At 41.6% G+C, this 27,947-nt stretch overlaps 2 protein-coding genes across 3 annotated transcripts in view; one reads left to right on the top strand and one right to left on the bottom strand.

The window, feature by feature from the left end:
• CLUL1 (clusterin like 1) overlaps positions 1-22,980 on the bottom strand; it is a 60,490-nt gene extending 37,510 nt beyond the window's left edge. Inside the window, exons 1-2 of one of the 2 annotated variants that reach the window (XM_034060880.1) lie at positions 22,858-22,980; positions 942-1,053 (exon numbers count right to left, since the gene is read on the bottom strand). In XM_034060880.1, the coding sequence (XP_033916771.1) occupies positions 942-955 (14 nt within the window). In that variant the 5' untranslated portion in view covers positions 956-1,053; positions 22,858-22,980. Of the gene's footprint in view, positions 1-941; positions 1,054-13,368; positions 13,418-22,857 lie in introns of those variants that run through there. The other variant, XM_031052973.2, reaches the window with a different exon arrangement.
• COLEC12 (collectin subfamily member 12) overlaps positions 22,369-27,947 on the top strand; it is a 100,507-nt gene continuing 94,928 nt past the window's right edge. Inside the window, exon 1 of the mRNA XM_034060757.1 lies at positions 22,369-22,526. Coding sequence (XP_033916648.1) covers positions 22,520-22,526 — 7 coding nt within the window. The 5' untranslated portion in view covers positions 22,369-22,519. The remainder of the gene's footprint in view (positions 22,527-27,947) is intronic.

The raw sequence follows: 27,947 nt of genomic DNA, 5'->3' as shown, positions 1-27,947 counted from the left end.
ATTGCCATAAATAATGTTGCTGACAGGCAGTTTTAAATTGCACAACAAATGGATCAGGGCAGGGCTACTCCATGGAGCAGAGCAAAACATATCCCCTGTTCTTTCCTGCCTTTCTGCTCCTTGCTGCCAGATGCCACCTCCTCCTCCCCTTTCACTTACACAACCAAATGTAAAGAGGCGTATCAGCACTAGCAGGCTTCTCCTGTCCTGAAGGCAAAAGAAGTCCTTATGGTTGTTGAACCCCCATGTCTCCTCATGCAAAATGTACTGGACTTGTCTGGGTGGATCTCAGGCAGGTGGCAGAAGTGCTGACCCTCTACCCTCATCTACAGCTGGCTCCAGTGCTGGTCTGAGTCTGGTTCTTCTGTGTGCACCTAAAACTTCACATGCTCTTGGTGGTAGACAGTGGCTACTTACAAAGTTTTAAAGGACAGACACTAAAGGAATGAAGGCACAAACTGAATAAATAGACTATAAAGGGAGGGAGTATGACTGTGACGCAAAGTACGTGGTGGATGAGCTCTTTGCAACAAGTTTAACAGAAACTAGCAGAAATTTTCTGAGGTCTCTGTTATGCTCCATCTTCTTTGTACCTCCTGTGCTATTTTGGCACTGGAATTTTGTCACTCTTCAGATATTCTAATTATCTGCCTTAACAGGAGCCTGGTTTCCTAGTCCACTGTTTCTTTTTCCCCCCTGGAGACTATTTCTGGCATCTGTTTCCACATCATTATGTGAATATTGAGTGCAAAAATGTCTTTAATGTTTTAGCAAGGGTCTACCTAGCTTTATCAAGGAAATACAAATCGGTAAGCCAGTAAGATCTACTGTCTTTTTCCTTGACCATTTTCCCCTTCAGGATGAGCTTGAATAGCTCCTCATAACATGCATGAAAAACTCATGGTTTCCTCTCCCTTTTTTTACCTCCTTACTTGACACACCTGATTTGAAGCATTGCTGGCTGATACTTTATTTATTTGCACTTGGATCCCAGTCCTTGCTGATGGCGATGGCTAGGAAAGGAGGGAATGTGGCACCTCACTGAAGTCATCTCTAAGAAGTAAATCAGAAATAAAAGAAGTCAGATCTTAAGTCTTAGGCAAATTTTGCAAAGACCAAGTTAAATTCATTGGGATATTGTAAACAGATTTTGAGGATTTCAATGATTATTTAAAATTAAGCTGAAAAACAGTGGGAACTTCCAGAATGAAGCTTATATTTGGAGGCAATCATACAATGGATACAAACTCCTTATTCTGCAGAAATAATCCAAGCACAGTAGTACAGGTAGATCAACATTTAAAACATTTTCTTTGATGACGTTTGCCTTCAAAACTTTGCATCCCTGTAAGATTATCTACATCCCACACAGACCTGCAGAGCTTCCCCCTGCTCATAGACATGTCATACCAGCACCTTTAGTTGTTCCATGCAAATGAGTGGCACCAAGCAGAGGCTCTGAGGGCTTTGCAAGCCTGCCACAAAAAAGAGGGGCTAGGGACAGTCCCAAAACAGAAGCAGGAGGAGCAGGGCTGGCATGGGGAGCAAGGGGATGGAAAAGCAGCTGCTCCTATGCAGCCAGGGGAATGGGTCTCACTGGGGCTCCCTGGGAGGGCTGTCCCTGCCAAAACTGCCACCTTGGTGCCTCTATCAGAGTCAGCAGCAAGTCTGCCTGTTCTGAGCTGTGGCTCAGGTAACCATCATTGTGCCATGCAGATGCTCTGCCCCAGAAGCTCTCAGCTTTGCTGCCTCCTGCTTTTCCTGGCACAGGCGAAGAGCTGCTCCACATCTGCTTTGCCTTCACCCTGTCTGGCTGAGCTAAACCAAAGCTAGCCCCAAAATGTGTGTGTAAAAGATGTCCAAACAGCCATTTTTGAACTCCCAAGTGGGCTTTATACCTTCTCTGCTGTCCCTGCCCTGCTTTAAAAGCATGTGCTGAACTACAGTGTCTCCACAAAGAGAAACATGCCAGTTCAGTAAAGTAGATAATTAAGATTTTATTAAAAACATACACCAGGAATGACTACTTAAAACTGCCTCCCTGCATGTTAAGTCAGGCTCTACCTTTTGCTTTCAGCTCAGAAATGAGTGAACCACACAGCAAGGATTTACATGGAATGCTGATTAAGAAACAGCAGTTTCAAAGAAGAGTCTGAACTGCAGCATGCAGAAATACTGATGGTGTCATGAAGCAGACTGGAGTGGCAAACAGACTAACTGCTTTGTTGTGTTCAGTAATCTTACTCCTGGCAGCTGCTGCTAGCTGATTCCCTGCTCTGCCCTGCCTGAGAAGTGTGCAGATCTACACAGATGTCAAGAGAAAAAGAAAAAAACAATGGAAAATACTTTGTTCTTAATGGGAAAACATTCATCTCACAATGTTTAAAATGGAGAAATCACTACTCACTTTTTCCTCACAAAATAGAAACCCTTTAAAATGTGTGAAATAACTGCCCCCTCCAACTTTAAAGAACAAATTAGTTTTGTGGCATCTCACCAGGCTGTGGAATTTATGAAAACCACATTCCTTGGATTCTAAAACATTGCCATCCCGCTGCTCTTTCAAATAATGTTGATTTTGCTGACTAGTCTCTCTGAGAGCCAGCACAGTTGTCTAATTGTAAGTAAATAATCTCGGAACAAATCCATGTTTGACATACTGTCATACTAACATTTACTGTTTTGCAAAAGGGATTTACTTCAAGGATATTGAAAAATTCCATTGGTGTTTAAGAGGAGTAGCAACTGTGACCCTCTATAAATGAAAATGCTTGACCCTGCTATATGATATAGATGATCTGAAGTATTTCACATGTTCAGATCAGTAAAGGCGGAAAAGAAACCCTCCTTGTGAAGGTGCAGTATTATGTTCACACAAACATCCGCAATGGCTATGAAGGTTTACAAGGGTTAGCTATTTAAAGCTGACTCTTCAGCTCACATGTAGTCCCAATAGTTTCTTAGGGAATGTAGAAGGTTGCAGACCGTTTTGCTAGGAAAGGAAATGTAGGCCACATTCAGAGATGTTATTAGAGTGCTTAAGGACATCAGTGCCACTGTCATGTCAAAGTACAAGAGCTTCATGAGCCCTTTGGACTGCCTACAACCTGAGCCTGCCAAGTCCTTGCATCCTGTATATTCAAGGGTAGAAGTAGTCATGAACTCAGGCTAAAAGCCTAGAGTGGACAGCCTAAGCATGTCTCACCATAGGTCTTCTGACACACTCACAGGGCAGGCTAGGATCATACAGGGACTCAAGGCCTAGCAGCCTCACTGCTCTAGAAAATAATGCCATAGTAGTGGTGCTACCTAGGACAAATACGTGTAGAAAATGGTTTGCTTAGCTGAGATGCCACAACTCTCTTTCTCTGTCAGTAGAAGCCAGGACCTAGCAATATGGCATATCAGCAAGCTTTGAAGAGCTCATCGTGCTCTTGAATAGGGACACCAGGGTAGCAACATAGGAGCAGCACTCTGCATCCGTGATGCCTCAAAGCCCTAACCTTCAAACCTCTAAGCTTCACAGAGGATTTGACTTACTAATTTCCAGGACAAGGCAGATGATGTGGTGTATGTGAAGTGCAGGCTCACCTCCAGGGATTACAAACCCATACACATACACTCAATATCATGGCCAAGTAATAGGAAGGGTGCTGGACTGGGGAATGAGGGTACCCAAATTCCCACCTCTCACTCTTTGAATGTAAGCAACTACTTTGTTGAGTTTTTTCCATCACCAGCATGAAGATGCAGATCCATACCTCCCTTTGTGAAACTTTTTAAGAGCTGCAATTAATGTAGTTACTGTTTTCATTTCAATCAGTACTGCTTACAGTAGCTCTTGCTTAACATAGCCGTGGAAAGAATACATCTCTTTCTGTAATATCACAGTCACTGTGTACAACCTTCTTGAAAATGGGTGCAGAGCTCATACAAGTTCCAGTGATGAAAAGCACAAGACTGTGAGCAGAATTACCCCAGCAAGATGCTCTATTAAACCAGTGCACTTTATTCAGACACAGACCAAATTCTGAGTGTGATGCAAAACTCCCAAAGATGTGTGCTTTGGTTTGTTAGATGTAGGTAAGAAGAAAGCTTACCAGGTTCTCTAAGCCTTAGCCCTAGTGCTGAATCCAATGTACCTCATACCATTAAGAAGACATAAAGGTAACAGATTTCTCTATTGACTTCAGACCAAGAATGACTTAGGATTTAAGTCTTCATATCATACTTTCACATGGCTGAATACTTTGTTCTTTTTATTGTGTGTTTACTGTACGTAATGTCACATATGCCTGTGGCATATTTTTGTTTTAAACCCCTAAATATTCCTGTTAAAAAGAAGTGGCAAAAATGGCATATTATGGACAAGCTTAATAGGAAAATTAATAAGAAACTGTGACTAATGAAAGCCTTCATATTAGTTATCCAGATGTCTAATAGGTACTGCTAATAACAAGTTTGCATTTCCTGAAAGCTCAGATATTGAAGTACAATCAATGACACAGAAGTATATAAAGTTATGTCTAGATTCTTGGCTCCTACAGGGAAAACCCTCTCTTTGGATTTGTGTACATCTGTTTCTGTCTGCAACTAAAATCCAAAGAAACAGGAGCTGGAATAGGTTTTAGTGTCAATTCAAGCGCTGCATGAAAAATCAGGTCAGTACTCACTGGATAAGTACCAATTTCACTATTTCCAGTCCAAAAAGTTATGATGCTTATTTTTAAAATGTTCTTGAATGGGACTGAGTAAAAAAATCCAGTGTGTCAAGCCAGTTCTTTGGGACTGGTGAGGTATCCATGGAGAGATCACTCATAAATGCTGCTAACAAATTTGCCCTTTGTGACCTCATGCTGTGAAGTTACCATGATAATTAAAAGAGTTCCTATATCAAATAACAAAGCCCTTTTTTTGACGGTGGAATGTGTACTGTTTGTAGATTTTCCTCTCCAGTAAGCTGTCAACATTTTCAAAGGAAAACAGGAAGATGTCTAGTGGGGAGATCACAAGGTAGGAGTCAGGAGGTCTAGGTTTATTCCTGGCCCCCTCACCATCACACTACATGATGCACGGCTCCTCTCAGCTTCATTTTCATCATTTGCCACCCAGCAGTGCTGTTCCTTACAGACTTTGGGCTGTGCTCTGGGTGCTGGTGGCCTTGGGAAAGTGCTGGTGGCAGGAGATGTTCACATCATCTGGAGCGTCTGGGCATCTCCAGCAGTGTGAAGTTTCAGAAAACATGGGTTGCCTTTTGAAAAACAAACATGCAGTTTTTTTGCCTCTCTTACAAGTTCAGCTGCTTTGCAGGAAATATTAACCACTTTTCCATGAGTGCTTGTAGTGGCCACGAAGGTGCCATTATAACAGTTGTCGTTTAATCCAATGTTTGTCTTAAGCAATAAATTTGCAGCAACAATCTAGTTATATTTCCATGGGATCCCAAATGGCTTCTTTTCTAGTTTTGTTTTTTTGAGGCTGAATTAACAGTTACGTAATATAAAGGGTTTTTTTTTTCTTTTGCTTCATAAATGATTTTTTGTTAGGCACAGTGGAAACAGAACACTGTATAACAGTTCAAAATGAAGCCATCTGGCTTTGTGTCCATCTGACAAAAGAAACATGAAGCACTAGTTTGGTGGTGTGTTCATGTACTTTACTTTGAAGGAGCATAACACATACATACATATTTTAAATGAAGTGCATGTTTCCTCTTTTTTTTCCATGGCATTTAATTGCCTCTTTGCCTGTGGTTTAGCAATCTGTCCCTCTGCCTTAAAATACCAGAAACAAAGTCTCACAGCCATGACCTTACTGTGCAGTACCTTGGTGTGGGCTCATATCGCGGAGCCACCAGAAGGCAGGTTAACAGGTTGTGACTGCAGGTAAACTATTTGACACGAAGGAAAAATGGGAAAGAACTGCAGTTATCACCAGAATGCAGCTGTGCTGTGAATTCATGACCTTAATTTACTTCAAAGTAACTTGTTGGCTTGTCCCATACCTGATGGGGTTACACTTCCAGCATGTGAGCATTCTGGATGCTCCCATATGAAAAATGTCTCTATATCTGCTGGCATTTTGATATTGCTTGTGGGAAGAAAAAGAGCAGAAGGGATTTCAAGCTTAAATTCATGCTACTAGGAAAGTCTTGCAAATAGTCTACACCCAGTGTTCCTTTATGTGTGGTCTCCAAGACATCAGAAGGGAGACTGTGAAACAATTGCAAAAAAAACCCCAAACACATGCACGCACTCACATTCCCACACATGCAAACAAGCAAGCAGGAAAAAGGCGAGAAAACAAAACTAATTGATGTGGGTTTGAAGCCTGGACTTAGTATTTGGTTGTAGTGAAAACTGGCTTGGCAACATTGTGTGAGATGATCATTTGACTTTTTTCTCCCCTCCATCCCATTAGGTGGCACTTCAGTAAGGAAGACTGATAAAACTGGCAAACACCTTTAGTGAAAACACAGCTTTCACCAATAAATGGTGTTTTGTGCCCACACAATAAAAGGAGTTCATAGAACAACATCACAAATACACAGAATTTGTGGGGATAAATCTGTCAGTTTGGGAGTGCTTATTTTTATGGTCCTTTTTGACCAACAGAACTTCACAGAATGACTCTGGCCTTCCACTGCAAGGAGGTAGGCCACCTTTGATGAAATCAGAGGTCTGCTTGGAAGTGAAGACAGGCATCTCTGTAGCTGCAACTGTATTTTGGTTTGGAGGGAATTGCATCCCTCTTGGAATCTGCTCCAGGAGTTAGTACCTGCCTGGTATATTACCCAGTGAATTGCCCCTCCTGTGAGCATGAAACAGACAGGCAGCATCCAAGAACTTGTGCTGCTGCAGCTCCCTCCATCCCTCCTCTTCCACCTCTGGAGGAAACTGCAGTTGCCAGATAGCAGGAAATGCATAAGAGCTTCTGCAGGGAAGCTGTCTCACTCTCTGCACCCCTTCAGGACCAGGACACAGCTGAATAAGAAGTCCATAGGGCAGCCAAGCATGAAGTCAAATACATTAATTAATGAAATGTTTATATATCCAACTCCTAATTCATATATAGCACCCACTTACAGAAACACTTCTGAAAACAATCATTTGAGCACTCAAAGGGTGAGAATGGTTGAGGATCCTGATGCCTGCATGCACACGCGCACATGTGCTTAGCTGATGCAACTCTGCTGTTACTATCAACAGCTTTGCTTCTTCTTTTCCGTGACCATCTGCGATTTTGACTCATGTATTCCAAAAACGCACAGCTTACTCTGCCCAGCTATCTAAAATTAAATATCTTAGCTGGCTTTTCCTTACTGTGGTTTCATTAAATTCTGTCCTCCATTCTGCTGTTGTGACTGGTGTCCTAAGACAGGGGAGAAGAACCCAGAAATCCCATTTGGTGCTATGTCCATGTAGGCTGAAACCTTCTGTGCCTCTGCCTGAGACTTTCTCTTCTCCTCAATTGTGGTGACACAAGTGTTTTCTTTGCCATTAGCTCACCATGTGGGAATCAGTGGCTTAACATGCATAACAGTGCAGCAAAAGCTTAGAATAAGCTACAAAGCTTAATGACAAAAATATGTCTAGAATCAAATAAATCAAAATCTCACTTTTGGACTGGGTTTTGTGGGTGGAAGGTTGTTCTTGCATTTCATTTTAAAGCCTTCATTCATTCCTGCAATAGAAAGCTATCTGTTTTGTTTCTAATTTGGTAAACTTCACATGCAACAATCTATAAAAGGCAAAACCTACACTAACCATTAGACAGTAAATTTAAGTTACCTCTTTACTATGTAGTTCCTTTATCTGAGTTTTTTTAAAAGAGTATGCGATGTTTACAGTTTAACAGAAAGTAATGTCTTTTACTCATCTTTGAGGGCTTAGCACCAGGGGGCCCCATCAAACGGGTGTCTCTTAATCACATAGCCAAGAAGTTAAGCTGAAAAAGATGATTCTTTTTAGCCAAAACTTACAAAAACATGTCTTATTGAGGCCTCCCAATATGATGTAATACAAAAAATATATATAAACATAGGAATTATTCAGTGAAGTTTTGCAGTCTTGACAAACTACCCATTATAAGATGGATCTTTTTCCTGAGAGGGAAATTTAATCTTAGTATCAGAACAGAGCCACTTTCAAAGTCAAATAAGTGAAAAGGGGCTGTATTTGTTCACAAGTAGCTCAGATTTGTATAGATCTTGTTGCAAACTTTGCAAAAGAAAGTCTGTTGAATTTTGCATCAATGTGCAGAGAATGCAGTAGAAACATTAGGACTTGTAGGAATGGACCAGGTCATTGTCACCAGCCTAAGAAAAAATCCCAGGAGATGTGGGGAGGACTTCCTAGGTGGCATCCTGCCAAGGAACCCCAACCAGACCATCTGGGTACTCACATTTGGATGCCTGAATGCATTCATTTGGATTATATACAACTTCTGATTGAATATGATTGTCAGGATCAGAGTATGGGCACAAGAGTGTGAGTATGAGGGAAAATTGTTTGATTTTTTCAAATAAATACACCTTCCCCTCTATATTGCTTTGCCTTGATCTATGCAACATTATTTCCTACAGATGTATGGGAAATTCTGGCTTTCAAGCAACTTTGTGTGCTATCATGAATCAGCAATCACTCTGCTGCCTGCTTGCAATGAGCACAGGCAGGTTCCAGCCTCTAATGTGCATACAAAGAGGAGTTACACATCCAAACCCATCATATGTTTGTTTAACTGTATTGGATTTGCACGGCTTTTCTTTCTGCCAATATAATACAAAAAGAAAAAGGTAATCCTCTCAACATGCAGTGAAATCCTGGCTCTGCTGAAGCCAGTGGCAGATATCCCACTGACTTCAGAAGGGCCAAGATTGAAGCGATGGCTTCTGGTCTTCTGAGCTGTTGAATGTGAAAGTTTACAGAAAAGGATGACTGCAAAGGTGCTGCCTAAAGGAGCTACCACCATCAGAAAGGCAAAAGTAATAAAACTGCTGTAGAAAGAGAATCTTCAAAGAGCATTTGAAGTTCAAGCAGATATAATATTTTTAAAAGAACTAAACAATAATGCCTGCTCCTATAAGAGACAAAAAATGAATAAAATCTTTTCAGCTTACTTTAATGGCAGCTCAGTCTGCCTCTCAGGAAACAGGCAGCAATATCTACATCCATGTGTGGGCATGTCCTTGAAATGTGTTCATTTTCTTCACACATAGGTTTTAATGAACAGCCATCCTGTCTTAGAATAGTACCTAAAACATTGTTTGTCTTCCCCATCAGAGTATTTCCCAGGGCAGTAGCTCTCTTTTTATCAATACTGAAACATCTTAAAGTATACATTGTATATGTATATATGTATTCATTGATACAAACGAGCTCCACCCCCAAAGGCTTCCAGCACAAATGTTGACTATTTCAAGAAATTAAAATTCATCACACAATATGAAAGCTCATTTTGGCATTCCAAAATTATGTTCCTCTTTCTCTTGCATTAATTTTAAAATCATTTCTGTAGCTTATGGTGTGTCATATACTATAGCAGTTGGCACATGACAGCATAATGTAATGCAAACTAGCACCATAGCTGAAATATTTTATTCCCTTACTGGGTGGCACTATCTCTTAGAACCATTACTGTCTGCTGCTTTCTGTCACTGAATGAAACCTATTTCCTTGAGCACAGTGTTTTTTTGCAAAGAACTGGTATGTCATTCCCATCCAAGTATTTCCTGTTTGTATTGGAACTGAACACTCCAGTAAATTGTTTCAACACAGCAGAAACAGGGGACAGTCATATCAAGAAAATAAAATGTTCCAATGAGTAGTAAACAAAAGCCAAATGCAATGATTCTTTAAAATAGTACAATGTAGTCCCACTAAGGTAATAAACTGATTTCAGGATACTAAAACCAGCATAAATAATACAAATATAAAAATGTAAAACCAGAAAATAAAGCAAACAGTTAAAAATTTTATAACAAAATTTCAAACTCCAAGATGAAATTTACAATTTTCTGAATAGATAGTATTTTTAAAATTTCTGTACCATGGGCTGTAGGGAAAATAGATTCAGACATTATTTGTCTTTTGATTCTGAATGAAAAGGAATTTGCAATGGCAAAATTTCCTGAACACACAAATTCCATGTTTTGATCAGAACTGGTATTTATGCAGACAGGTTAGAAGAAAATTCCACATGGTTATAAAAACAGCATGAGTCTGCACAAGCATTTAATGAAAACTGTTTAAATTCAGAATGATAGTAATAAACCAGGGAGGAATTCGGTCATTGTTCCAATATCAATTCATATTTCATCACTATGTACAGTATAAGATTATATATATATCTCTTAATAGCCAAAAATGCTGCCCATCAGCATAATTGGGAAGCACAAGTCAAAGTAAAACCATGTAATTATACACAAACCATTTATGTTCACACCTGCCAAGAAAAACATTAACAAGAATATTGCCTGCATGACCAGTTAATTGCTGCAGAAGGCTTAGTGCATCGGACTATGAATGAGGCTCTTCACCTGCGATCCATGAGCTCCCCAGCCCTGCACAGGCTGCTCTTCTGTCCTGGCTTCGTGTATCATTCGCTGACATGAATGAATGGACATCATTCGCTAACAGGTTATAAGATGGTTAAAGTTGTTCCGTTACCAGAAATGCCACAGTTGCAGCCTATCAGCAACAGCAGCAGGAGAGCATAGCTCTAAAGTCATTCATCTGATTCAGTAACACCAGGGTATACAGCTGAGTGAATATGCCTGAATATATCAGTTGTAAGGATGTTCTGCATGACCAGCATAAAGTTGCCATGTAACTAGCAAGAACACAGACTTTGATGTAAAATTTAAGATGTCACAAAACAATTCACTCAGTTGGGTTCACCTGGACACATAGAGGTTGTGAAAGAAGCTTTCACATTCATTCTTTGCATTTATTATTTGCAGTCTTGTTTTCACAAAACTCTTTAGATTCAGTGTCACCTTTTGATAAGAGAAACCCATTGTGAGAACTGCCACCACCCTGAAAAAAGGCTTCCAGTGATATAAACTGTTGCAGCCTACTTGGTTAGCAGAGATCATATCTCAATGCTGCATTCTTCGCACTTTGACTCCACCATAAAAGAAATCCATTTCAGGATTTCTTGCCTCATGATCAGATGCCCACATAATTCACTGAATGAATTAATCTCCTGCAGTATCACCTCCTACATCAGTTGTATTTCTGGGGCAACTACCAAAATCAGCAAAGAAGCTCCAAAATGCAGAAAATGAAGGATTTACAGGAGCAGGCTGCTTCTAGCTGGATGAATGTTTGATCATGGCCACATCATGTACACAGGACTATGCATCATTTGTAATCAGTGCAGTGCACTGCAATCAGTGCAGTGAGGATTTTCATATTTCATGCATTTAAAGTTGACTTGGGACTGGAATCTATTCTGAAAAGACATGAGGAGGGTTACATACTCCATGTTTTTCCAAATAAATTATGTAAAACTCATGATTGTGATTTAGCTTAGCTCCAACTGTCCCTCACAGATACTTAGTATGCACAGCAACTGCATTGCAATTAGTGGAAACTGGGCTGTAACTGACTTCAGGAGGTCCAGGATGATATTAGTGCTCTGCCATCTTTCTAAATGTATAACTTTCCTCACCCAAATGAAAACCTCCAACACAATAACAAGATATTTATTTTGAATAAATGGGAAAGTGGGGATTACTGTAATTATTTTCTTTTCTAAAACTTGGAGCTAAATGTTACGGAAGTGGGTGCACAGGCAAGCCCTGATGAGCACCCAACTGTACATATAAAAAGGCTAGCATGAGTGTCCCATTGTAACTTGGAACATTTGTCAAGACAGGTAAGTACCACTCCCTGAATGCCTGTAGGTATTTAGTGCCTGGCTGTCTATCAGTTCATCACAATTGTTACTTCAAAAGGATGCTGAACACCTTTTCTGAACTTTGAGATTGCACTTCCATGTCTCTTTCCTTCACCACAAGGCTGCAAAAACGTGGGAGGCAACATGAAGAGGTACCAGAAAGTGCTGTTAAGTTTGAAGGAGCTCAGTCCCTGCAGGAGGGGGAAATGAAAGGTGACTGCAGTTATGGCCAAGGCTCTGCTTGCTGACTCTGATTTCTGGCAGCAGCACAGTTCCTCTAAGGTAAGGTAATGTTTGTTCCTATAGCCAGCAAATACAGCCAGTTCTCACCCTCATCCCTGGAGGAAGCAAGCTGCTGCTGAATCAGGGTTACACAAAGATGAATGAGCCCAACGGGAAGGGGCAGGGAAGCAGAGACAGCTCACACTCATAAAATGAGAAACGCAGAGTTAGAAGAATTATAGAAACAATAAAATCCATCTGCACTTTGGAAGGTCCTTCTATCCTCAGAGCCTGGGAAGTCCTTCCCCCTCAGTAATTCCTCTTTTATATCATCCAAACCTCAAATTCCTCTCTTGAAATGAATATGGATGCTGCTATATTTCCCTGTGGTTATTGCTGAATGACTCAAAACTTTTCCCTCCCTTTTCCTGTGAGACCAAGGGGCTACATCAACCACCAGCAAAATTCTGTATTCTGTGTTTTATTTCTGTGAAAGAAGCAGCATCTGAGCCAACACAACATGAAAATGGCTTATGCGTTTCAGCTTTCTTTAACTGCAAACACAAATACTATCAATATGTAAACCAAAGTACAATAACATAAATTTAAGCTCTTTGGCTGGGTCGGGAAAGCGTGCAGGGGTAAGCAAAGTATACACAGGTCCATGGCAGATTCACTTGGATGTCCTGCCTTTACTACAATATACACTATTGTTACTATGAGTTTGGCCAAGGCAAACGGTCTCAAAGCATCCTTGCTGTATTGCCACAACCACTCCACACCTAATGTACATTAACCAGCCACATCTCCAGCAGGCTCTTCCTAGGACTTGTCTGGTAAGGTCAATGGAGAGAAGATTACTACCAGGAACACTTCACAGTCTTCAAGCTGGACCCACTGCTGAATGTAGCAGTGCCAGCAAATATAAGGCTGAGTGATGACTTCTTTGCCTTGGTATTCACCAATAAGGTCTCTCAGACCTGTGTGTCTAGAAGCAATGGTCAGGGAGAAAGCAAAGAATTGATTCAGTGGTTTCTTGGGAAACCGTGATGTATACAAGTCCATGCAACTCGATAGGGTTTGTCCAAGGGTCCCAAATGACCTGGTTTACATCATTGTAATATGTCATTGCAAGTCATCTCTATCATCTCTGGAAGGGGGAAAGGGGATTTACCGGTGACTAGAGAAAGACAACTGTTGCACCCATCTTCAGAAAGGGCAAGAAGGAAAACCTAGGAAACTTACAGGCCAGTAAGCTTCATTTTGGTCTCCAGGAAAACCCTTGAGCAAGTCTCGTTGGCTTCTCAGCAGACAAAGCAGAAGGTGGTGGCTGGGAAGCAATGGTAAATCATGACCACTCTCAGTGCATTGTGATGAAATGGCTGGACCTGAAGATGAGGTCAAGAACATTAAAAGCAGGCCAGCTGCCTGTTGCCTATTTTAAAGTATACTTTCTAAAGAATAATGCAATGCAAAAGTAGCAATGCTCTGAAACTAGGAAATCAAATGGCAACTGAAGAACCAAACCCTTCCACACCTAAACCTTCCAACAATCCCAATAACAGTGGTCAGGTGGTGCCTCTGGTACCTTGTGTTGTTTTTCTTCCCTTTTAAGACGTTTCTTGCTTGCATTGCATATGGCACATGGACTGAACATGATGTTTGCTGCTGCTATGTGCTTTACACTCCTCCCTGCTTTAGCAGTTCTAAATTGCCAGAGAAACCCCAGAGATCTCCAGATCATAAGGGAAAAGTTTGAATGAACAGGTGTTCATCTACTTGTTCTGCAGTTCATGCTGATTTTGACAGGTTTTGACCCCAAATTGCTCTGTCATCAAGCATACCCAGTCTCTTGCAGTGAAGAAAGCTGTATTGAATATGACAGCATGAAGACTCTGCATTTCAAAGTGTTATTTTATAAATGTATAGCAGAATTCTTCCCTCTCCATCCCAAACTATCCCTGCAATAACAACAGAGGCAGTGAGTAATGTGAAGCTTTGCTCTTGCTCTCTGTGCTTTTGCCTCTCTGGGAGGCAGAGAGCTGGCGGCCTCGCTGCGCTCTGTTAGCAGTGAGCAGATGTGTTGTTGCCGGAGCACGAGGGAGTTTTCTCAATCCCAGCACTGCTGTAGCACCTGCATTAAAACAGGCTAGTAACAGTGCTTGGTGGTTGAACTTTAACCCAAAATGCCTGGAATATCTTTTATAAAAGGCTCTGCAAGCCAGCTGCATGCTGAGCAGTCATCTTCCAAGTAGGGAAAAGGATGGTCTCTGTTCTGCCTTGGGAGGTCTGGGTGGCTACTGCTGAGCCTGGAAGCACCAGCTGAAGCTTGTAACTCATTGCTTATGCATAAGTTTGTAGGTAATTGTACATGGATCTCAGAAAAAATATGGATGCACATATTTCCCATAAATTTCTCAAGTAGAGAAAAGTTGCTTTTCTATTGGTGGAGAAAGCTTTGTAGGGCTTTTAGAAGACCTGACAGCCTGAGGTGACATAAAAAAGGCCAAAATCAGCTTGTTCCTTTGTGTCCTCTCCATAACGCATTTTGAGTTATATCTTTTCCCTTTACAGGGTTGCATGATAGATGGAAGATTAAAATCACTGGCCACCATGGTCATTCTTTCTTCATTCCTCAACTGGTTTTGGCCTTCACTAAAGTTACCCAATACTTTCCATTATAAGGACCTTGTAGCTTTGCCAAAGTTCAGTCATTCTAGTCGTAATTTCTCCTGCTGGCTGGATGCCTCTGGCTGATTTTGTTTGGACTTCTTTTGATATTTTTTAGGGTTTTTTTGGAAAATTCACAGTCATTTCCAAGAAACAACCTAAGGGAAAATGTATATATTGTTGTCTACGTCAAAAATTTATAGACACTTTCTTTTAAAAACTCTCATTTCCCAGGCTTTGGAGCACAGTCCTGAAATCTGGTGGGTAGATGATCTTTGCGCCTGGAAGGGCCATTTCTCTTTCCCAGTATAAATCTGCACAGCATAGAAACAAGATGTCAACCACAGTGCAGTCAAGAAAACTTTAAGTCTTTTAAGAGTTCTGCTTCACTTCTTGCAAAAGTCAGAGAAAAGGCGAGGAAAAAAGAAATTCTCGTTTTCAAAGCTGGTGGCTTCAGTGCTAGAGAACAAGACTGACTCTGGCAAGCAATGTCTATGTGTCATGAGTAACTGCTCTGAGTCTGCTTGGGGTGGCATTCATTTTCTTCACAGCAGCCTACACGGTGCCATGGTTTAGCTTTGTGACCAAAATAGTGTTGATAACACACCAATGTTTTCGCTGTTGCTGAGCAGTGCTTGCACACCATCAAGGCCTTCTCTGTTTCTAACTGTTCTGCCTCAGTGTGTAGGCTGGGAGTAGGAAAGAGGTTGGGAGGGATCAGCTGGCCTGAAGTGGCCAGAGAGGTAATCAATACTATATACTTCATGCTCAGCAATTAAACAGAGATTCTTTTTCCAAAGTAGCTGCTGCTTGGAGGCTGGCTGGGCATCGGTCTGCTGGTGGGAGTTGATGAGTGATTGCTTTTGCAATATGGGATTATTTCCACCCCCACTCACTTATTAAACTGCCTTCATCTCAACCCAGGAGTTTTTGTCACTTTTGCACTTCCAATTCTCTCCCCCATCCACCTGGGGGAAAGTGAGGGAGCAACTGGGTGAGGGCTGAGCTGCTACTGGCTGGCCTCAATCCACTGCAGCAGCTCACCAGTACCGAGCTCATCCTAGTTTATCACTGCCAATGACTATCTCAACAGTCCTGATAGGAGCCCTACAGTATCATTTGCAGAAGGGCTGAGTACTCAGGCATGCCATGAAAGTCAATGGGATCTAGACTTCAAGCGTGTAAAATACTGTGTATGGCTGTGGCTGGATTACTAGGTTTATGCTATCAGCAGCACACCTAATGTCCTGATATCTCAATAGTCCACATGCAGGATTTGGCTCAGAGTATGCTAGGATTGCTCTTTGCAGCTTTCATACAGAGCAGGGAGAAGAAGGGCAAAGGCAGAATCAGGAGTAGCTGAGTCTTTTGGGACTATGACTAAGATTTTAGTGAGGCTTGCAAAGTGGAAAGTAGAAGATACGCTTGGGTGTATAGTGTAAACACTGACTGTAACACTGGGTGCCCTAAGAAATCACAGCACTTCAAGTTACTCACTTCTTTTGAGAGGATAGTTTTTAACTTTAATATTGCTGTATCTCAGTCATATGAAATGGAGGTAATAATATTCCTTATCTCTTGCAAAGTTTAATTAACTTTCATGAAATACATAAACACTACCCTGATGACAGGCATAGAGGAAATCAATAATTTTATCTTCAGAGGAGAGCATGAATGTTGCAGTGAATGGGACCTAGAGGAACAATGAAAAGAAGATAAAATATTGAAAGGGTGCTCACTCAATTATTTTAATCCCTTCATTGTACTGAATAAGTGGAGTTACTGGAGAAAAATTAATACAATATTATAAACTATCATCCATATCAATACTTTTTATCAGTAGGAAAAAATACATCTTGTCAATAATTCCAAACATATGCAGGTAAGTTACAGTCCCATAGGAAATCTTTCTCTGTGCATTTGCTGACTTGTGAATACTCAATTTCACCACCCCCGTAACATTCTTTGACCACAATTATTTGTGTGTGGTATTTATGAAGTCTTACAAAATGAAAAAGACAGAGTATCTCTCCAAAGCTTTTGTAATATTTTCAGTGAATATCTAATGTCCCGTAATCTACTGGAAAGAACACAGAAATACTGCACCAGAAGCAATTGTAGATAATATAATCTCAGAAGCAATATACAAGGAACCAATGCAAACCTAGTAAATATGACTAAAAAGCATCACTAGAATGGATATCTTTTATTGTTATTGTGCCCTCACAAGCAAAATTTAAAAGGTTTGACACTCTTCATAAAAACTAATTTACATAAATTAGAAATGTGTTCTATATAGTGAGCAAAATACAATTGCAATCATGATGTTCCCTGATTTTCAAAGTTGGATTTTTTCTGTACTTTTGGGGCCAGATTCAGAGCTGAAGAGCTATAATTTAATATTCCCCTGGACCCACTTACACCCACTTGTTGAAGCGTCAGGGAGTCCTTGTGGGTGTAACTCACAGGCGGAAGAGCCAAAATACATTGCAATAATGTTTGCTTAATGTAGGGAGGATTCACTCGTTTTATTTGCTTTTCTTGCTGTGCTCCTCTCCTGTGGCCAAGAGTATACAAGCCACACTCACTTTGCCTCTGCTTGACTTTGAGGTCTGCAGTGCAAGACAAGAGTCCAGGAAGACCATATATGATGCATTTGGACTTGCAATATAGATCTATATTGACATAACCAGTAATTTGACGAGAGGACACACCTGAACCTAGCCATGTGTGTGTCTAAGTAGATTACACCAGCTTCCACTCCCTCTAGTGCCAGATGAGACACCTCTGTGCATCACCTTATATCTGGGAGAAGCTGCACAGCCAAACAGGAGCATGAAGAACACACTCAGGTGTCCCTCAATGCCAAATTAAATGTGGGCCATGTAGCAACAGAAGAAGAGCCCAGTTCTCCGTTTATGCTTGCTGGCTCCCACTGATGATAACTGGTAGATGAAATATCACTGGCATTTGGACAGTCTCAAAACATGGCAAGATCTTGACCTCCTTTCATCAACGTGAACCCAACCCTGGCCCATATAATTTTGACATACTCCAGCTGAAGAGCTGACCTGACTAGACCTCAGGCAATAGGAATAGGAAAATATTTCTGAGCAAATCTGTATTATTTTACTGTGCTTGTTGAAAGAAACACGCAAATGTTATTTGTTATTATGCAAATATTATTACTAATGCATAGAAGTCTACTCCTGCAAACATCCTAATAAAAATTGGCACTTATTTGGTCGTGGTTTGGCTGTCTTCAGCATTTAAGCACTCCAGCAGTAATGGAATTACTTTTCATTATGTAAAATTTTGGAGCACAAAAGTAAAATGTTTTATTGGTTTAAATATGCAGCAGACACAACAGCTACAATTCTTTTAGGCAATTTGACAAAATACTATGCAAGGAAATTGGTCTGTAAATTGCCAGAATAAAACTTCCCAAACTTTCTGAACTGGAAATAACCGCGCTTCGTTCAAAATATGAACAAAATCCATAATGATGTGTTTCATCAAATATCAAAAATACAAAGCAATGGTTCCTAAATATCATCTGCAGTTATTTGTAATAGCTGCACTTTTAATTACATTCCAGCATTTTGCTTTTCTTTAAATTTAGAACAATGTGACTATCCAGCCTTTTCTAGAGCTGTCTTGTGCTTTCCTTCTAAGAAATTCAATTTCTAACACAAAAAATGTTGCAGCAATTTAAAGACAAGCTAACTGGTTCATGGGCTTTTCCATGATCTGTATCCAAACAGTATCTAGAACAAGTCTGTGTCTTTGAGTAATTCTGGTATACCATAAAGACAGCCAGGTGTTGCTCTGCTTTCAGAATTTCCTTCCTTCAGTTTCCCAGTTAATCAAAAGGTAGGAAAAGAAAACCAAAACCCACCTTGCTTGTCAGAGGCAAATCTAGATAACCAAATACTTCCAAATTATTATGCTAATTACCCAGAATAAGGAAAAATCTGATCTGCAGATTTAACAATATTATTAGTAAATAACTTCACCATTTGTTCGGGATCATTTACAAACTCATTACCCAGATCCAAGGATAACGTCTTCACTCTGGGCACAGGTCCAAAATGGTCATTAACAACAATATGAAATTGTTGTGGAGAAAAAGATTTATCATTAAAATATGTTATAACACTTAACTCTAACTTTTCAAATGCACTTTTTGTATTGAACCCAAATGGTTGAGACAAATGATCTTCCACATATGGTTCCCGTGTCACATGCAGTTCTTCTCAATGACGCATGCAATTTTGGGGATTTTTTTATTTAACTATTGCCCTTTGTATTGCATGTGTCCCCAGGCAATGAGAAGGCTGCCAGTCAAAGAAGAATGCCACACATACCCCCATGTGCCTGGAGTAAGGCTTCCAGCATCAACAAGACTGGCCAAATAGCCAAAGAGCTTGTGGTCAGAGAAGAGAGTTTGCAGGTTAGGTTGTGGGAAAGAGACAGGGGAGGGTAACGGTTCATTGTGAAGTACAATCAACGTGAATGGGAAATGTGCACATTACCTCTGGTTTTACATCACTTCAGCAAAGCCTGTGCAATGTATTCTGAAGTGTATACAAGGAGATTAAATTTGTATCTTTTTCTTTTGGATTACTGCCAAATTTGAACACATTTTACAGGGTAAAAATGAGTGTGACTCGTTTAAAACGAACTTCCTTGATAATCAAGAGAAAACTGTAGCAAGGAAAAAATGAACAACACACACGTGGCTGGTAAGTGCTTAAAGTCACCCTATGCCATAGCAACTGCAAAGCTCTCACTTGGGTACCTTATTTCAGCATTTGATGAATAAATTGTCATAGTTCCATATAAACAAGCCATATTAAGCTATTATGTAAACATTTCTAATCAAGGATGATTTGTTTAGATCCTCCAGACTCTCTCTGACTCAGAATCTGGCTGCAATGTGGGATCACTTTGTGACAGGCAGCCCGTTGTGGTCGTCAGCTGTTGTTATATTATTATTATTATTGGATGAAAGAATAGGCCTCATAATTTATGTCCTCAACTAGAGTAATGAAAAAGTCCCTAAAATAAAGTCTTTCTGTAAAATTAGATTTCCCTAGAACACAGACTAAAGTTTCCTTAAAATAAAAAGACTATGAAAATATGCTTGAAGCTTTTTCAGAGATCAGTGGTTTAAACCAGGGAGGCAGTGTAATTGTGTTTGGCATACTTCACCATAGCTTTAAATGAAACTTGAAAAATACAAAAGAGCGTATAAAAGGTTCAAGCTGGTGAAGGCCCACGAATAGGAAATGCTGGTTACATATTGCACCCTGTATTATGTACTGTATTGCACTCTAAATATGTAGGTATTCAGTGGTTTACCTAGCTAGTAGGAATATCTCTTGAGCCCCATGTAATAAGAAATGAAATTTAAGTTCTGGGAGGTCAAACTTCATGGGGAGCTCGCACCTAAGCAGAAAAAAGAGGGTGAGTCTGAAAGTGGCCCCTGATTTGGTTGTTCAGGGTCAGCATCTCTCTGAAACCCAGGCAGGGGAGGGGTGCTGGAGAGGAGCTGCTCTTCTTACCTGAAACCAAGTCTGCTGGCATATCTGCATGGTAGCTAGGGATGAAATTTGGAAGGACTGAATGCAATTTCTTTTAAGGCCACTGGTTGTGTCTCTGCGTGATTCCCAGTGTCCTTGTGTGTGTAACTGCAGGCAGAGCTTATGGGGCACGGGAAGAGTAGCAGCTCATCAGCCATCTAAATATATAACCTATTTATAAAGAATTCAATGTGGAAAACAACTTACACAATTAAAAGATAATGTAGAAACTTATTTTAGATACAAGAAGTGTCCCATTATGTCTTCAAATTAAATATTTTAAAGTCACAAGACATTCTTTTTTTTTTTTAAAGCAGTCCTTCTGCACTGTGTTTTCAAATATAAGTACTTTTCTTCTGGAGAAATAAAGCTTTATTATTGGTTTCATCCAGCCTATGAGGATTAATGAAAAGATTCCTTCTTGGAAACATTCTCATGGGCTTTGGATGGGAGTCTATAGTTTTTAGTTTGGGTAACTGAATGATACTGTTTCTTCAGTATGAAAATCGTAAGTTCACTTAGGATCCAAAGTAAACCACACAACTGAGTGAACATTAATTGGTCTGAGAAACTCTGCAAGAACTGTTGTCCTAATCCAACACAACACTACAGGACACCTGTAACTACTTGGTGACTGTATTCAGATTTAAGTGTTTTACTCACGACTTGTACCAAAAATAGATATTCCAGTCAACTTCCAGAGGGTAAACTAAAAGCTGAGTCACGTCTCTTTGATATCTGAGCCCTGCTTTAAAGCAGCAAATGGCTACTGCAGCTGGTATTCAAGGATTTTCGGCAATCCCAAACTGAAGGTACTGCCTCCAAGTTCGCGAAATGTGCTTAAGTAGATGTCAACTCATGTCATTAGACCAACAGAAGGAATTTAGATTTCTAAACCTGTTCTTTAATTTTTGCTCTACAATGGTTACTTTTTGTGGATTTAATCCTCCATTCCTCACTCAGGTGAGATCGTACTTGGTTTCCAATGCTTTTTGACTTGGTGTTAAACTAACGCTGTAAACTAATGCTGTAAACGAATGCTGTAAACTGTACCATGACCTTTTTGATATACTATGGTCCTTATCAGACCCATAAGCTCACTGAAAAGACCATGTGGTATCATTTCTTTGGGCATCCCCACATTCACACCTCTTCTCTCTGACAGGAAAGGCTCTCCGGTAGGTCCACTACTTTGTTCATCCCCCAGCCAAACCAGCACATGTTGCATGAGCTCTGCTTCATCAGCACTGATGTTAATAGTTGAAGTTGGGTCATAAATACTTATCACTGTCTTTAACGCCCTAAAAATGGGTAGATAGAAGAAAATCAAAGCACGCCTTTCAGGAAAATGGGAGCTTGGAAACGATCCATTATCCCTGTCAACATCCAGAACTAGAGAAATAAAAGATGACTGGCCTGTATATCCCTAATCCCGCAAATATTTACATGCATTCTTCAGTGCGTGCACTGCGCACGATCCCATTGAATCCAACAGGACTTCTTGTGGCGCTTCGTTCAGCACTAGAGTGAACTTTGCACGTCCCACAGTCTCTTTCCAAACTGACAAATAAGCACCCACAACTCCGGGACCTCTCACCCAGGGAGCCGTGCCATGCCTGCATAGGGCGACGCTCAGCACGGTGATTTGAGTCAAACACCCGCAGGTGCCTGCCACGCTCGTGAGGAGGGCAGGGAGGGACCTGGCATCACCACGTCCCCGGTTGGTGCCCTGGAAGTCCAGTCCTGGGCTGCCCCCCACGGACAAACCCTGCTCCCCACGGGCCCCCAGTACGGGCACCCCACGATTCCGCGGGACGCTGCGGAGCGGGGCGCGACGCCCCCCTCCCCAACCGCCGGCGAAGCCCCGGGCCCGCCCCCCCCCCCGGCCGGCCCCGGCCGCGGCCCCTTCCCCGGGGCGGAGGGAGGGAGGCGGGGCCGGGCCGGGCCGCTCGGGGCTGGCGGCGAGAGCGCGGTGCCGCCGGCGGCCGAGGAGCGACGACGTACGGCAGCGGCCGGGGCTGCGCAGCAGGGCCCGCGGCGGGGCGCGCCCGGAGCCCGGCATGGCCCGGCAATAGGCAGGGAGCGCTGCCCGCCCGCCTGCCGCTCCCCGTCCGTCCTATGTGACCCGCCCCGGCGCCAAGATGAAAGGTAGGGACGGGAGCCGGGCGCCCGCTCCGCCGCCCGCACACGTGCGCCGCCGGCAGCGGGCAGCGGCAGGGCTGCGTGCGGGCAGGATGCTGGAAGGGTGTGCAGGCATGGAGCAGGCGGCGGGCAGGGCGCAGGCAGGGTCTGTAAGGTGAAGGTAGGGTGCAGGTAGGGACTGTAGGGTGCGGGCAGGGGGAAGGTAGCGCACCATGTGGACAGGCTGCTGCAAGATTCGGGCAGGGTGCAGGCAGGACAGTACGTGGGTAGGGTACGGGCAGGGCATGGTGCGGGCAGGTTGCGGGCAGAACACCGGCAGGGCGCATGCAGCCGGTACCGGGAGAGGCAGAGCGCGGGTCTCGCCTTCGGTTTGGCTTGTGAGGGTGAGTCCGGTCCGGGGAGCTGGGGTGTCCCTGTGTGTCCCCCGTCATGTGTGCTCTCCCCAACACGTTTTCTCTCGGCACCCGGCTTCCCTCTCTTCCCCTTCCCAGAAGCAGACTTTTATTTCTCCCTAATTTATTTGTTTATATTTTGCAACTCTTTGCGATGTTCTTGGTGTTGCTTCTAAACATCTGGCAATGATTAGGTGCCAGTAGAAGCTTAACTGGCTTGTGAAATGTATTTGGCATATTTCTCCTCAACAGCCACCGACTGGAAAATATTTGGTCTTTGCTTTGCATCTGTTAAAACTGAAACTTTGTTTCCTTTCCTTTTTCTTTGCCCCCCCTTTTTTAGTTTTAAATGCATGAAACATGCCCCTTCTACTGGTTGTCCCGATCCTGCAAAGTTGTGACTGAGAGGGAGATTTTACACACTTTTAAAATCAAATAAAGAAGCAGATGCCAAATTGGTTGACTGTAACCTAGTAAAGATGTATATGAGGGGTTGCAAGACAGCCTCCTGGTTATGAAAATTGATAGCGTTACAGCAAAAGGCAGAGCCTTTACATGCTTGGGAATACTTACAACAAAAACATCAAAGGACATAATGGAAAGTTTAGGAAGTAGTTGGGAGTTTGTGGGAATTGCATCTAGTTTTTCTTCAGAGGTAAAAATAAACTCAAAGGGTGGAAGGAGAAAACCCATGCATATAAGAAAATTGCTTTTGGGCACCCATGTGCCTGTGCTTGGATTGCAGAGTTTGATTCCAGATGCCAGGAGGCCAGTAAACACCATGATAGTTGCACTTAGTTTCCAGAGCCCAGGAAACCAAATGATGTGATTATTTATTCACTTGCCAGAATAGCTGCCTGAAGGGAGGAGAAGCTTTTTGGGGGGGTTATTTTTGCAAGCCCACACACGCTATGTAAGTTACTCCTGGCACTGTGACATGGTGTCTCTACAGGGCCATGCAACATACTGAAAATATTGTATTTACAACATTCTTTATTTATAGGGTACTTCTGCCAAAAGTTTTGTCATCAGTTTGCCATTATCAGCATAAGCGTAATGGCAGGAACAAACCAAAATAATGGGGATCCAGTAATATAACCCCTGCCTGTTATCACCAAAAGCCTTACGTTCTGTTTTTGCTAGGGCTGAGGCTGCACTGGTTTTGGGGGGAGGCGGGATGCAAAGATCCAAGGACAGCAGTAAGATATAATGTGACTTGCGTCCCCTTCCATTCCGCCTCTTTGCAGAGCAGGGAAGTGGCATTTGGAGGGAAGATGTTACTCCTGCTGGGAGCACATGTTGGTGCCCTTCACTCTAGAGAGAGGGAGATGCTTCATGGTGGTTTCTAGCCATCACTATTCAGTTCCCCTAAGAGCAATCACAGTCATCTTATTTCTTTTCCCTCAGAGTTACAGAAATCAGTAATAAAACATGCGAAGAAGAACTCATAGATGACAGTGTTAATAGCAAGAGAAGAGAGAAACTTCGGACAAAACATCACATTAAGTGCCATTGCCAGTGTTATGGAAATCAGAGTCAAACCAAATTTTGACTTTGTGTTTTCCTTTTCTGGGTGCAGACTTGTTTTTTCCTAGTTTCTCTTTAAACTTGATGGTGGCAGTAATTGTAGGACTTGGTGTAGTTACACATTTTTCTCAATAACATCAAAATGATCAGTTGATTGCAGCTGTCTCTGTATCTACCCTCTCTGGAGAATGGAGGAATATCTAAATAATTACATCACTAAATATCTGTAAGGAATAAATTATATTTTCCACTGCTGGTATTCATAATGTGTTGTGTTTTAAATCACTAAAACAAATTAAAGTTTATGTTTAATATGCTGGCAGTTTTATTTCCAGCAAACTACACTGAGCTCACAAACTGTGATATTCCTCAGTAATAATTCATGTGATTTACAAAGAGACTTGACTGCTTTAGGGTCAGATGTATCTTTATCAAATGATACTTCTAAGTTACAGTTATTTATTGGGGGTATGAATGAGTGTTTGTTGCCTGGGAAACAAATGAAAACAGCTTCCTCATAGTCAAACACCACCACATGTTCTAAAATACTGGCCCTAATTTAAGACAGGGACAAGAGTTGTTAAAACTGGAAACTTCTTTTGGTATATTTGTGATATATTTTGTGATTATTACTGCAAACTGTATCTGTAATCACTACTGTCATGGCAGTACTGGTCATAACTATTTTCATCTGAAATGTGGATCTCGTTTGGATAATGGCTTAATACTACTGCCCCAAATCAGGCAATGACAAAATCAAGGTGGTCATTTTGGGACTTTTGCTCCAGGATGACGGAGAAGCTCTTAATTATGATACCCAAGGTAGCTCTGCTGCTTCTTCCCACTCTTCCTCCTCCTTCTTCCTCCTGTTGCTATGTACCACTTGTACAGCAGTGGTGCTGGAGGACAAGCATCTGGTGTCCTGTGCTTGAGAACTGGAATGTGATCAAATACCCTGTCCTGTGCAGTTCCTCTCACTTAAAAAAAGACACATGGAATGAAACAGTGGAACAGGTTCATCCTTTGTTGTGTTCCACTGAAACTGGTGAAGCCAGCCCTTGCCTCAGGAGTGGTCTAGTCTGGATGTCTAGCTTAGGGTCGACCAGTTTGCCTCAAAAGCACATGTTTTCTGCACATAGTTTTCAGTACATAGAGTACATTGAGCTTTCATTGGATGTGCCAGCTAAGTTTACGTCAAGTCTTCCTTATGCAGTGCACACTTTAACAGACAATTAATGGCACATCAGCCTGTATGTCATAGAATAGTTTGTGTTGGAAGGGACCTTTAAAGGTCACCTAATCTAACACCCCTGCAATGAGCAGGCACATCTTCAACTAGATAAGGTTGCTCATAGCTGCATCCAGCCTGACCTTGAATGTGTCCAGGGATGGGACATCTGTCACCTCTCTGGGCAACCTGTGCCGGTCTTTCACCACACTAATTGCAAAAAAACTTCTTCCTTATATCTGAAAATCATTCCTTCTATGTTTTAACTTGGAGCCCGGATACAATCTGCAGGTAGAGCTTCCATTTGGAATTGCTGAGTGCACATGCAAATTCAGTTGCTCTTTCTCAGCTGCCTTGAAAATTTTAAACAAATAATCTATTTATATGATGTTTACACTATTGACAGGTTTTGTCTTTCCTCTCTTCTGATGGCACTGCTATTTTTACAATATAAAGGAATAAATGTTCTAATTTTCTAATACAGGAGAAAAGGTCTTTCTCTGTGTATCAAATGCACAGGCTTCTGCAAATAGCTCTTTCCTGGACAGAAGCTTCAAACTGCAGGTTTCAAAAAAATCCAGTCCTGAGCATTTTGCAGAAGGCAGAAAGCATCTGAAAACCAAGGATTAGAAGTGGAGTGATCCAGTAACCTTTACTTAGGCCAATTTTAACAGAGCTTGTATGAATATAGTGACATAAACATGAAACATATGCAGGAGCTCTGAGTGGTGTGTGTTGGACATGTCACAGGACCCTACCGCAGAAGTTCAAAGGCATGAGCAGTTATAATAAATGTGTGATACAATGCAGAACAAATCCTAAGCAATGCTACTATACAGTCAGTGTGTATCCTGAATTAGTTGGTAGCACAGAGGATTTTAAGCCTGAACTGGTTGGTAGCACAGATGGATGAGAAAGAGGATCAAGCAAGCATGTGTCAAAAGAGATTTTTATTAAAAGTATAGAGAAAAGCAGAGTGTTAGAATTCCATTATTTCACAGATAGAAATATTACTGTACCACTACAATGGATATTGAACAGAATTAGCATATAGGCTAGTTATGACAGAAATATTTTCAGTAATCACTTCTTCACTTTTAGTATTCTACCTTAACCATCCATGTTGGACTGAGAACAGCATGAGCAAGCCTATCCCTGTGAAGAAGAGGGTGATTTAAAATCTCCTGTGGCTCTTTATTCTGCTCCTTTGGGTAGCATAAATGTATTCCAGACTGACTTTGCTGCAGCTGAGAGCTGAACAGAGCCCTTTTTAGTTACAATCACTGAGCAGTTTGCTTAGATCTGCACTCGAAGACCATTGTGCCCAAAGGTGCAAATGCCTTTGCCTGCTAGGATAAGGAGGGAAAGGTGATCTTGCAGAGAGATAAAGTTGGTCAGGCCTTGCAGAGGAAATGAAGTAAAATAAAGAAAGAGAACTGGAGGAAAAGTCAAGGATAAAAGCAGTTCAGTGCTGTGAAGGATATGTGCCCAGTTATCTTCAGCTTCACAAAACGTTCCTTATCCTGAGGTTCTGTGTGTCAGATTCCCTCCTTCCAGCCTTCCCCCTTGGAAAGCAAAATAAAGACGCTTTTCACCAGGCACTGAAAGTGAACCTGATCCTCCGAATAATGTGAGTGTGGTCTGAACAAGTGAGGGACCAGCCTAAGATGAATTGTCTTTGGAGTTTGCTTCCACCTAAAACTGCAGTCCCTTTTGGTGCATAAATTTGAGGTGAAGACTGCGAAGTCACTGGGGAACAAAGTGAATGAGTTATGGGAGGTAATAGAGACGTGTGTTGTTAGGAATGTGTATGCCATTTTAATGCTGCTGTTAATTGCCTCCTCTGACATACAGACAGAGGGGCACAATTTTTCAGTGCACTAATGAGAACAGATCTGTTTGCTCTTAAATCATTACAATGAAATACGATATGATTTAAACTTTTAACTTCTAAGGTCAACCCTCTGCACCATGCAGCTGGTCCTGACCCCAGTGCTGTAGCAATGGTCTGCAGCACTGACAGGCTAAGAAACACCCCTATGTACTATTTTCATTTTGAGCCTGAAAAGCAAAACCAGAGCAATAGTTCTTATACCTCTGAATTTCTTAATTTCTGTCTTTCTTTTTTTTTTTATTCTTAATGTGAGTTCTCACATTTTTCAGACATGGGGAAATAGTTTGAGATCCCAATATTACAATGCACACATTTGTCATGTTTTGTTTGGTTTATGCATGGTTAAGTGATAAGAGACACAATCCAAGTTCTAGCTAATGTGTCAA

Source organism: Melopsittacus undulatus, chromosome 1 (genome assembly GCF_012275295.1).
Source record: "Melopsittacus undulatus isolate bMelUnd1 chromosome 1, bMelUnd1.mat.Z, whole genome shotgun sequence".
Taxonomy (NCBI): Eukaryota; Metazoa; Chordata; class Aves; order Psittaciformes; family Psittaculidae; genus Melopsittacus; species Melopsittacus undulatus.
The sequence above is the reverse complement of the archived record's forward strand: the minus strand, read 5'-3'. Positions and strand labels throughout refer to the sequence as shown.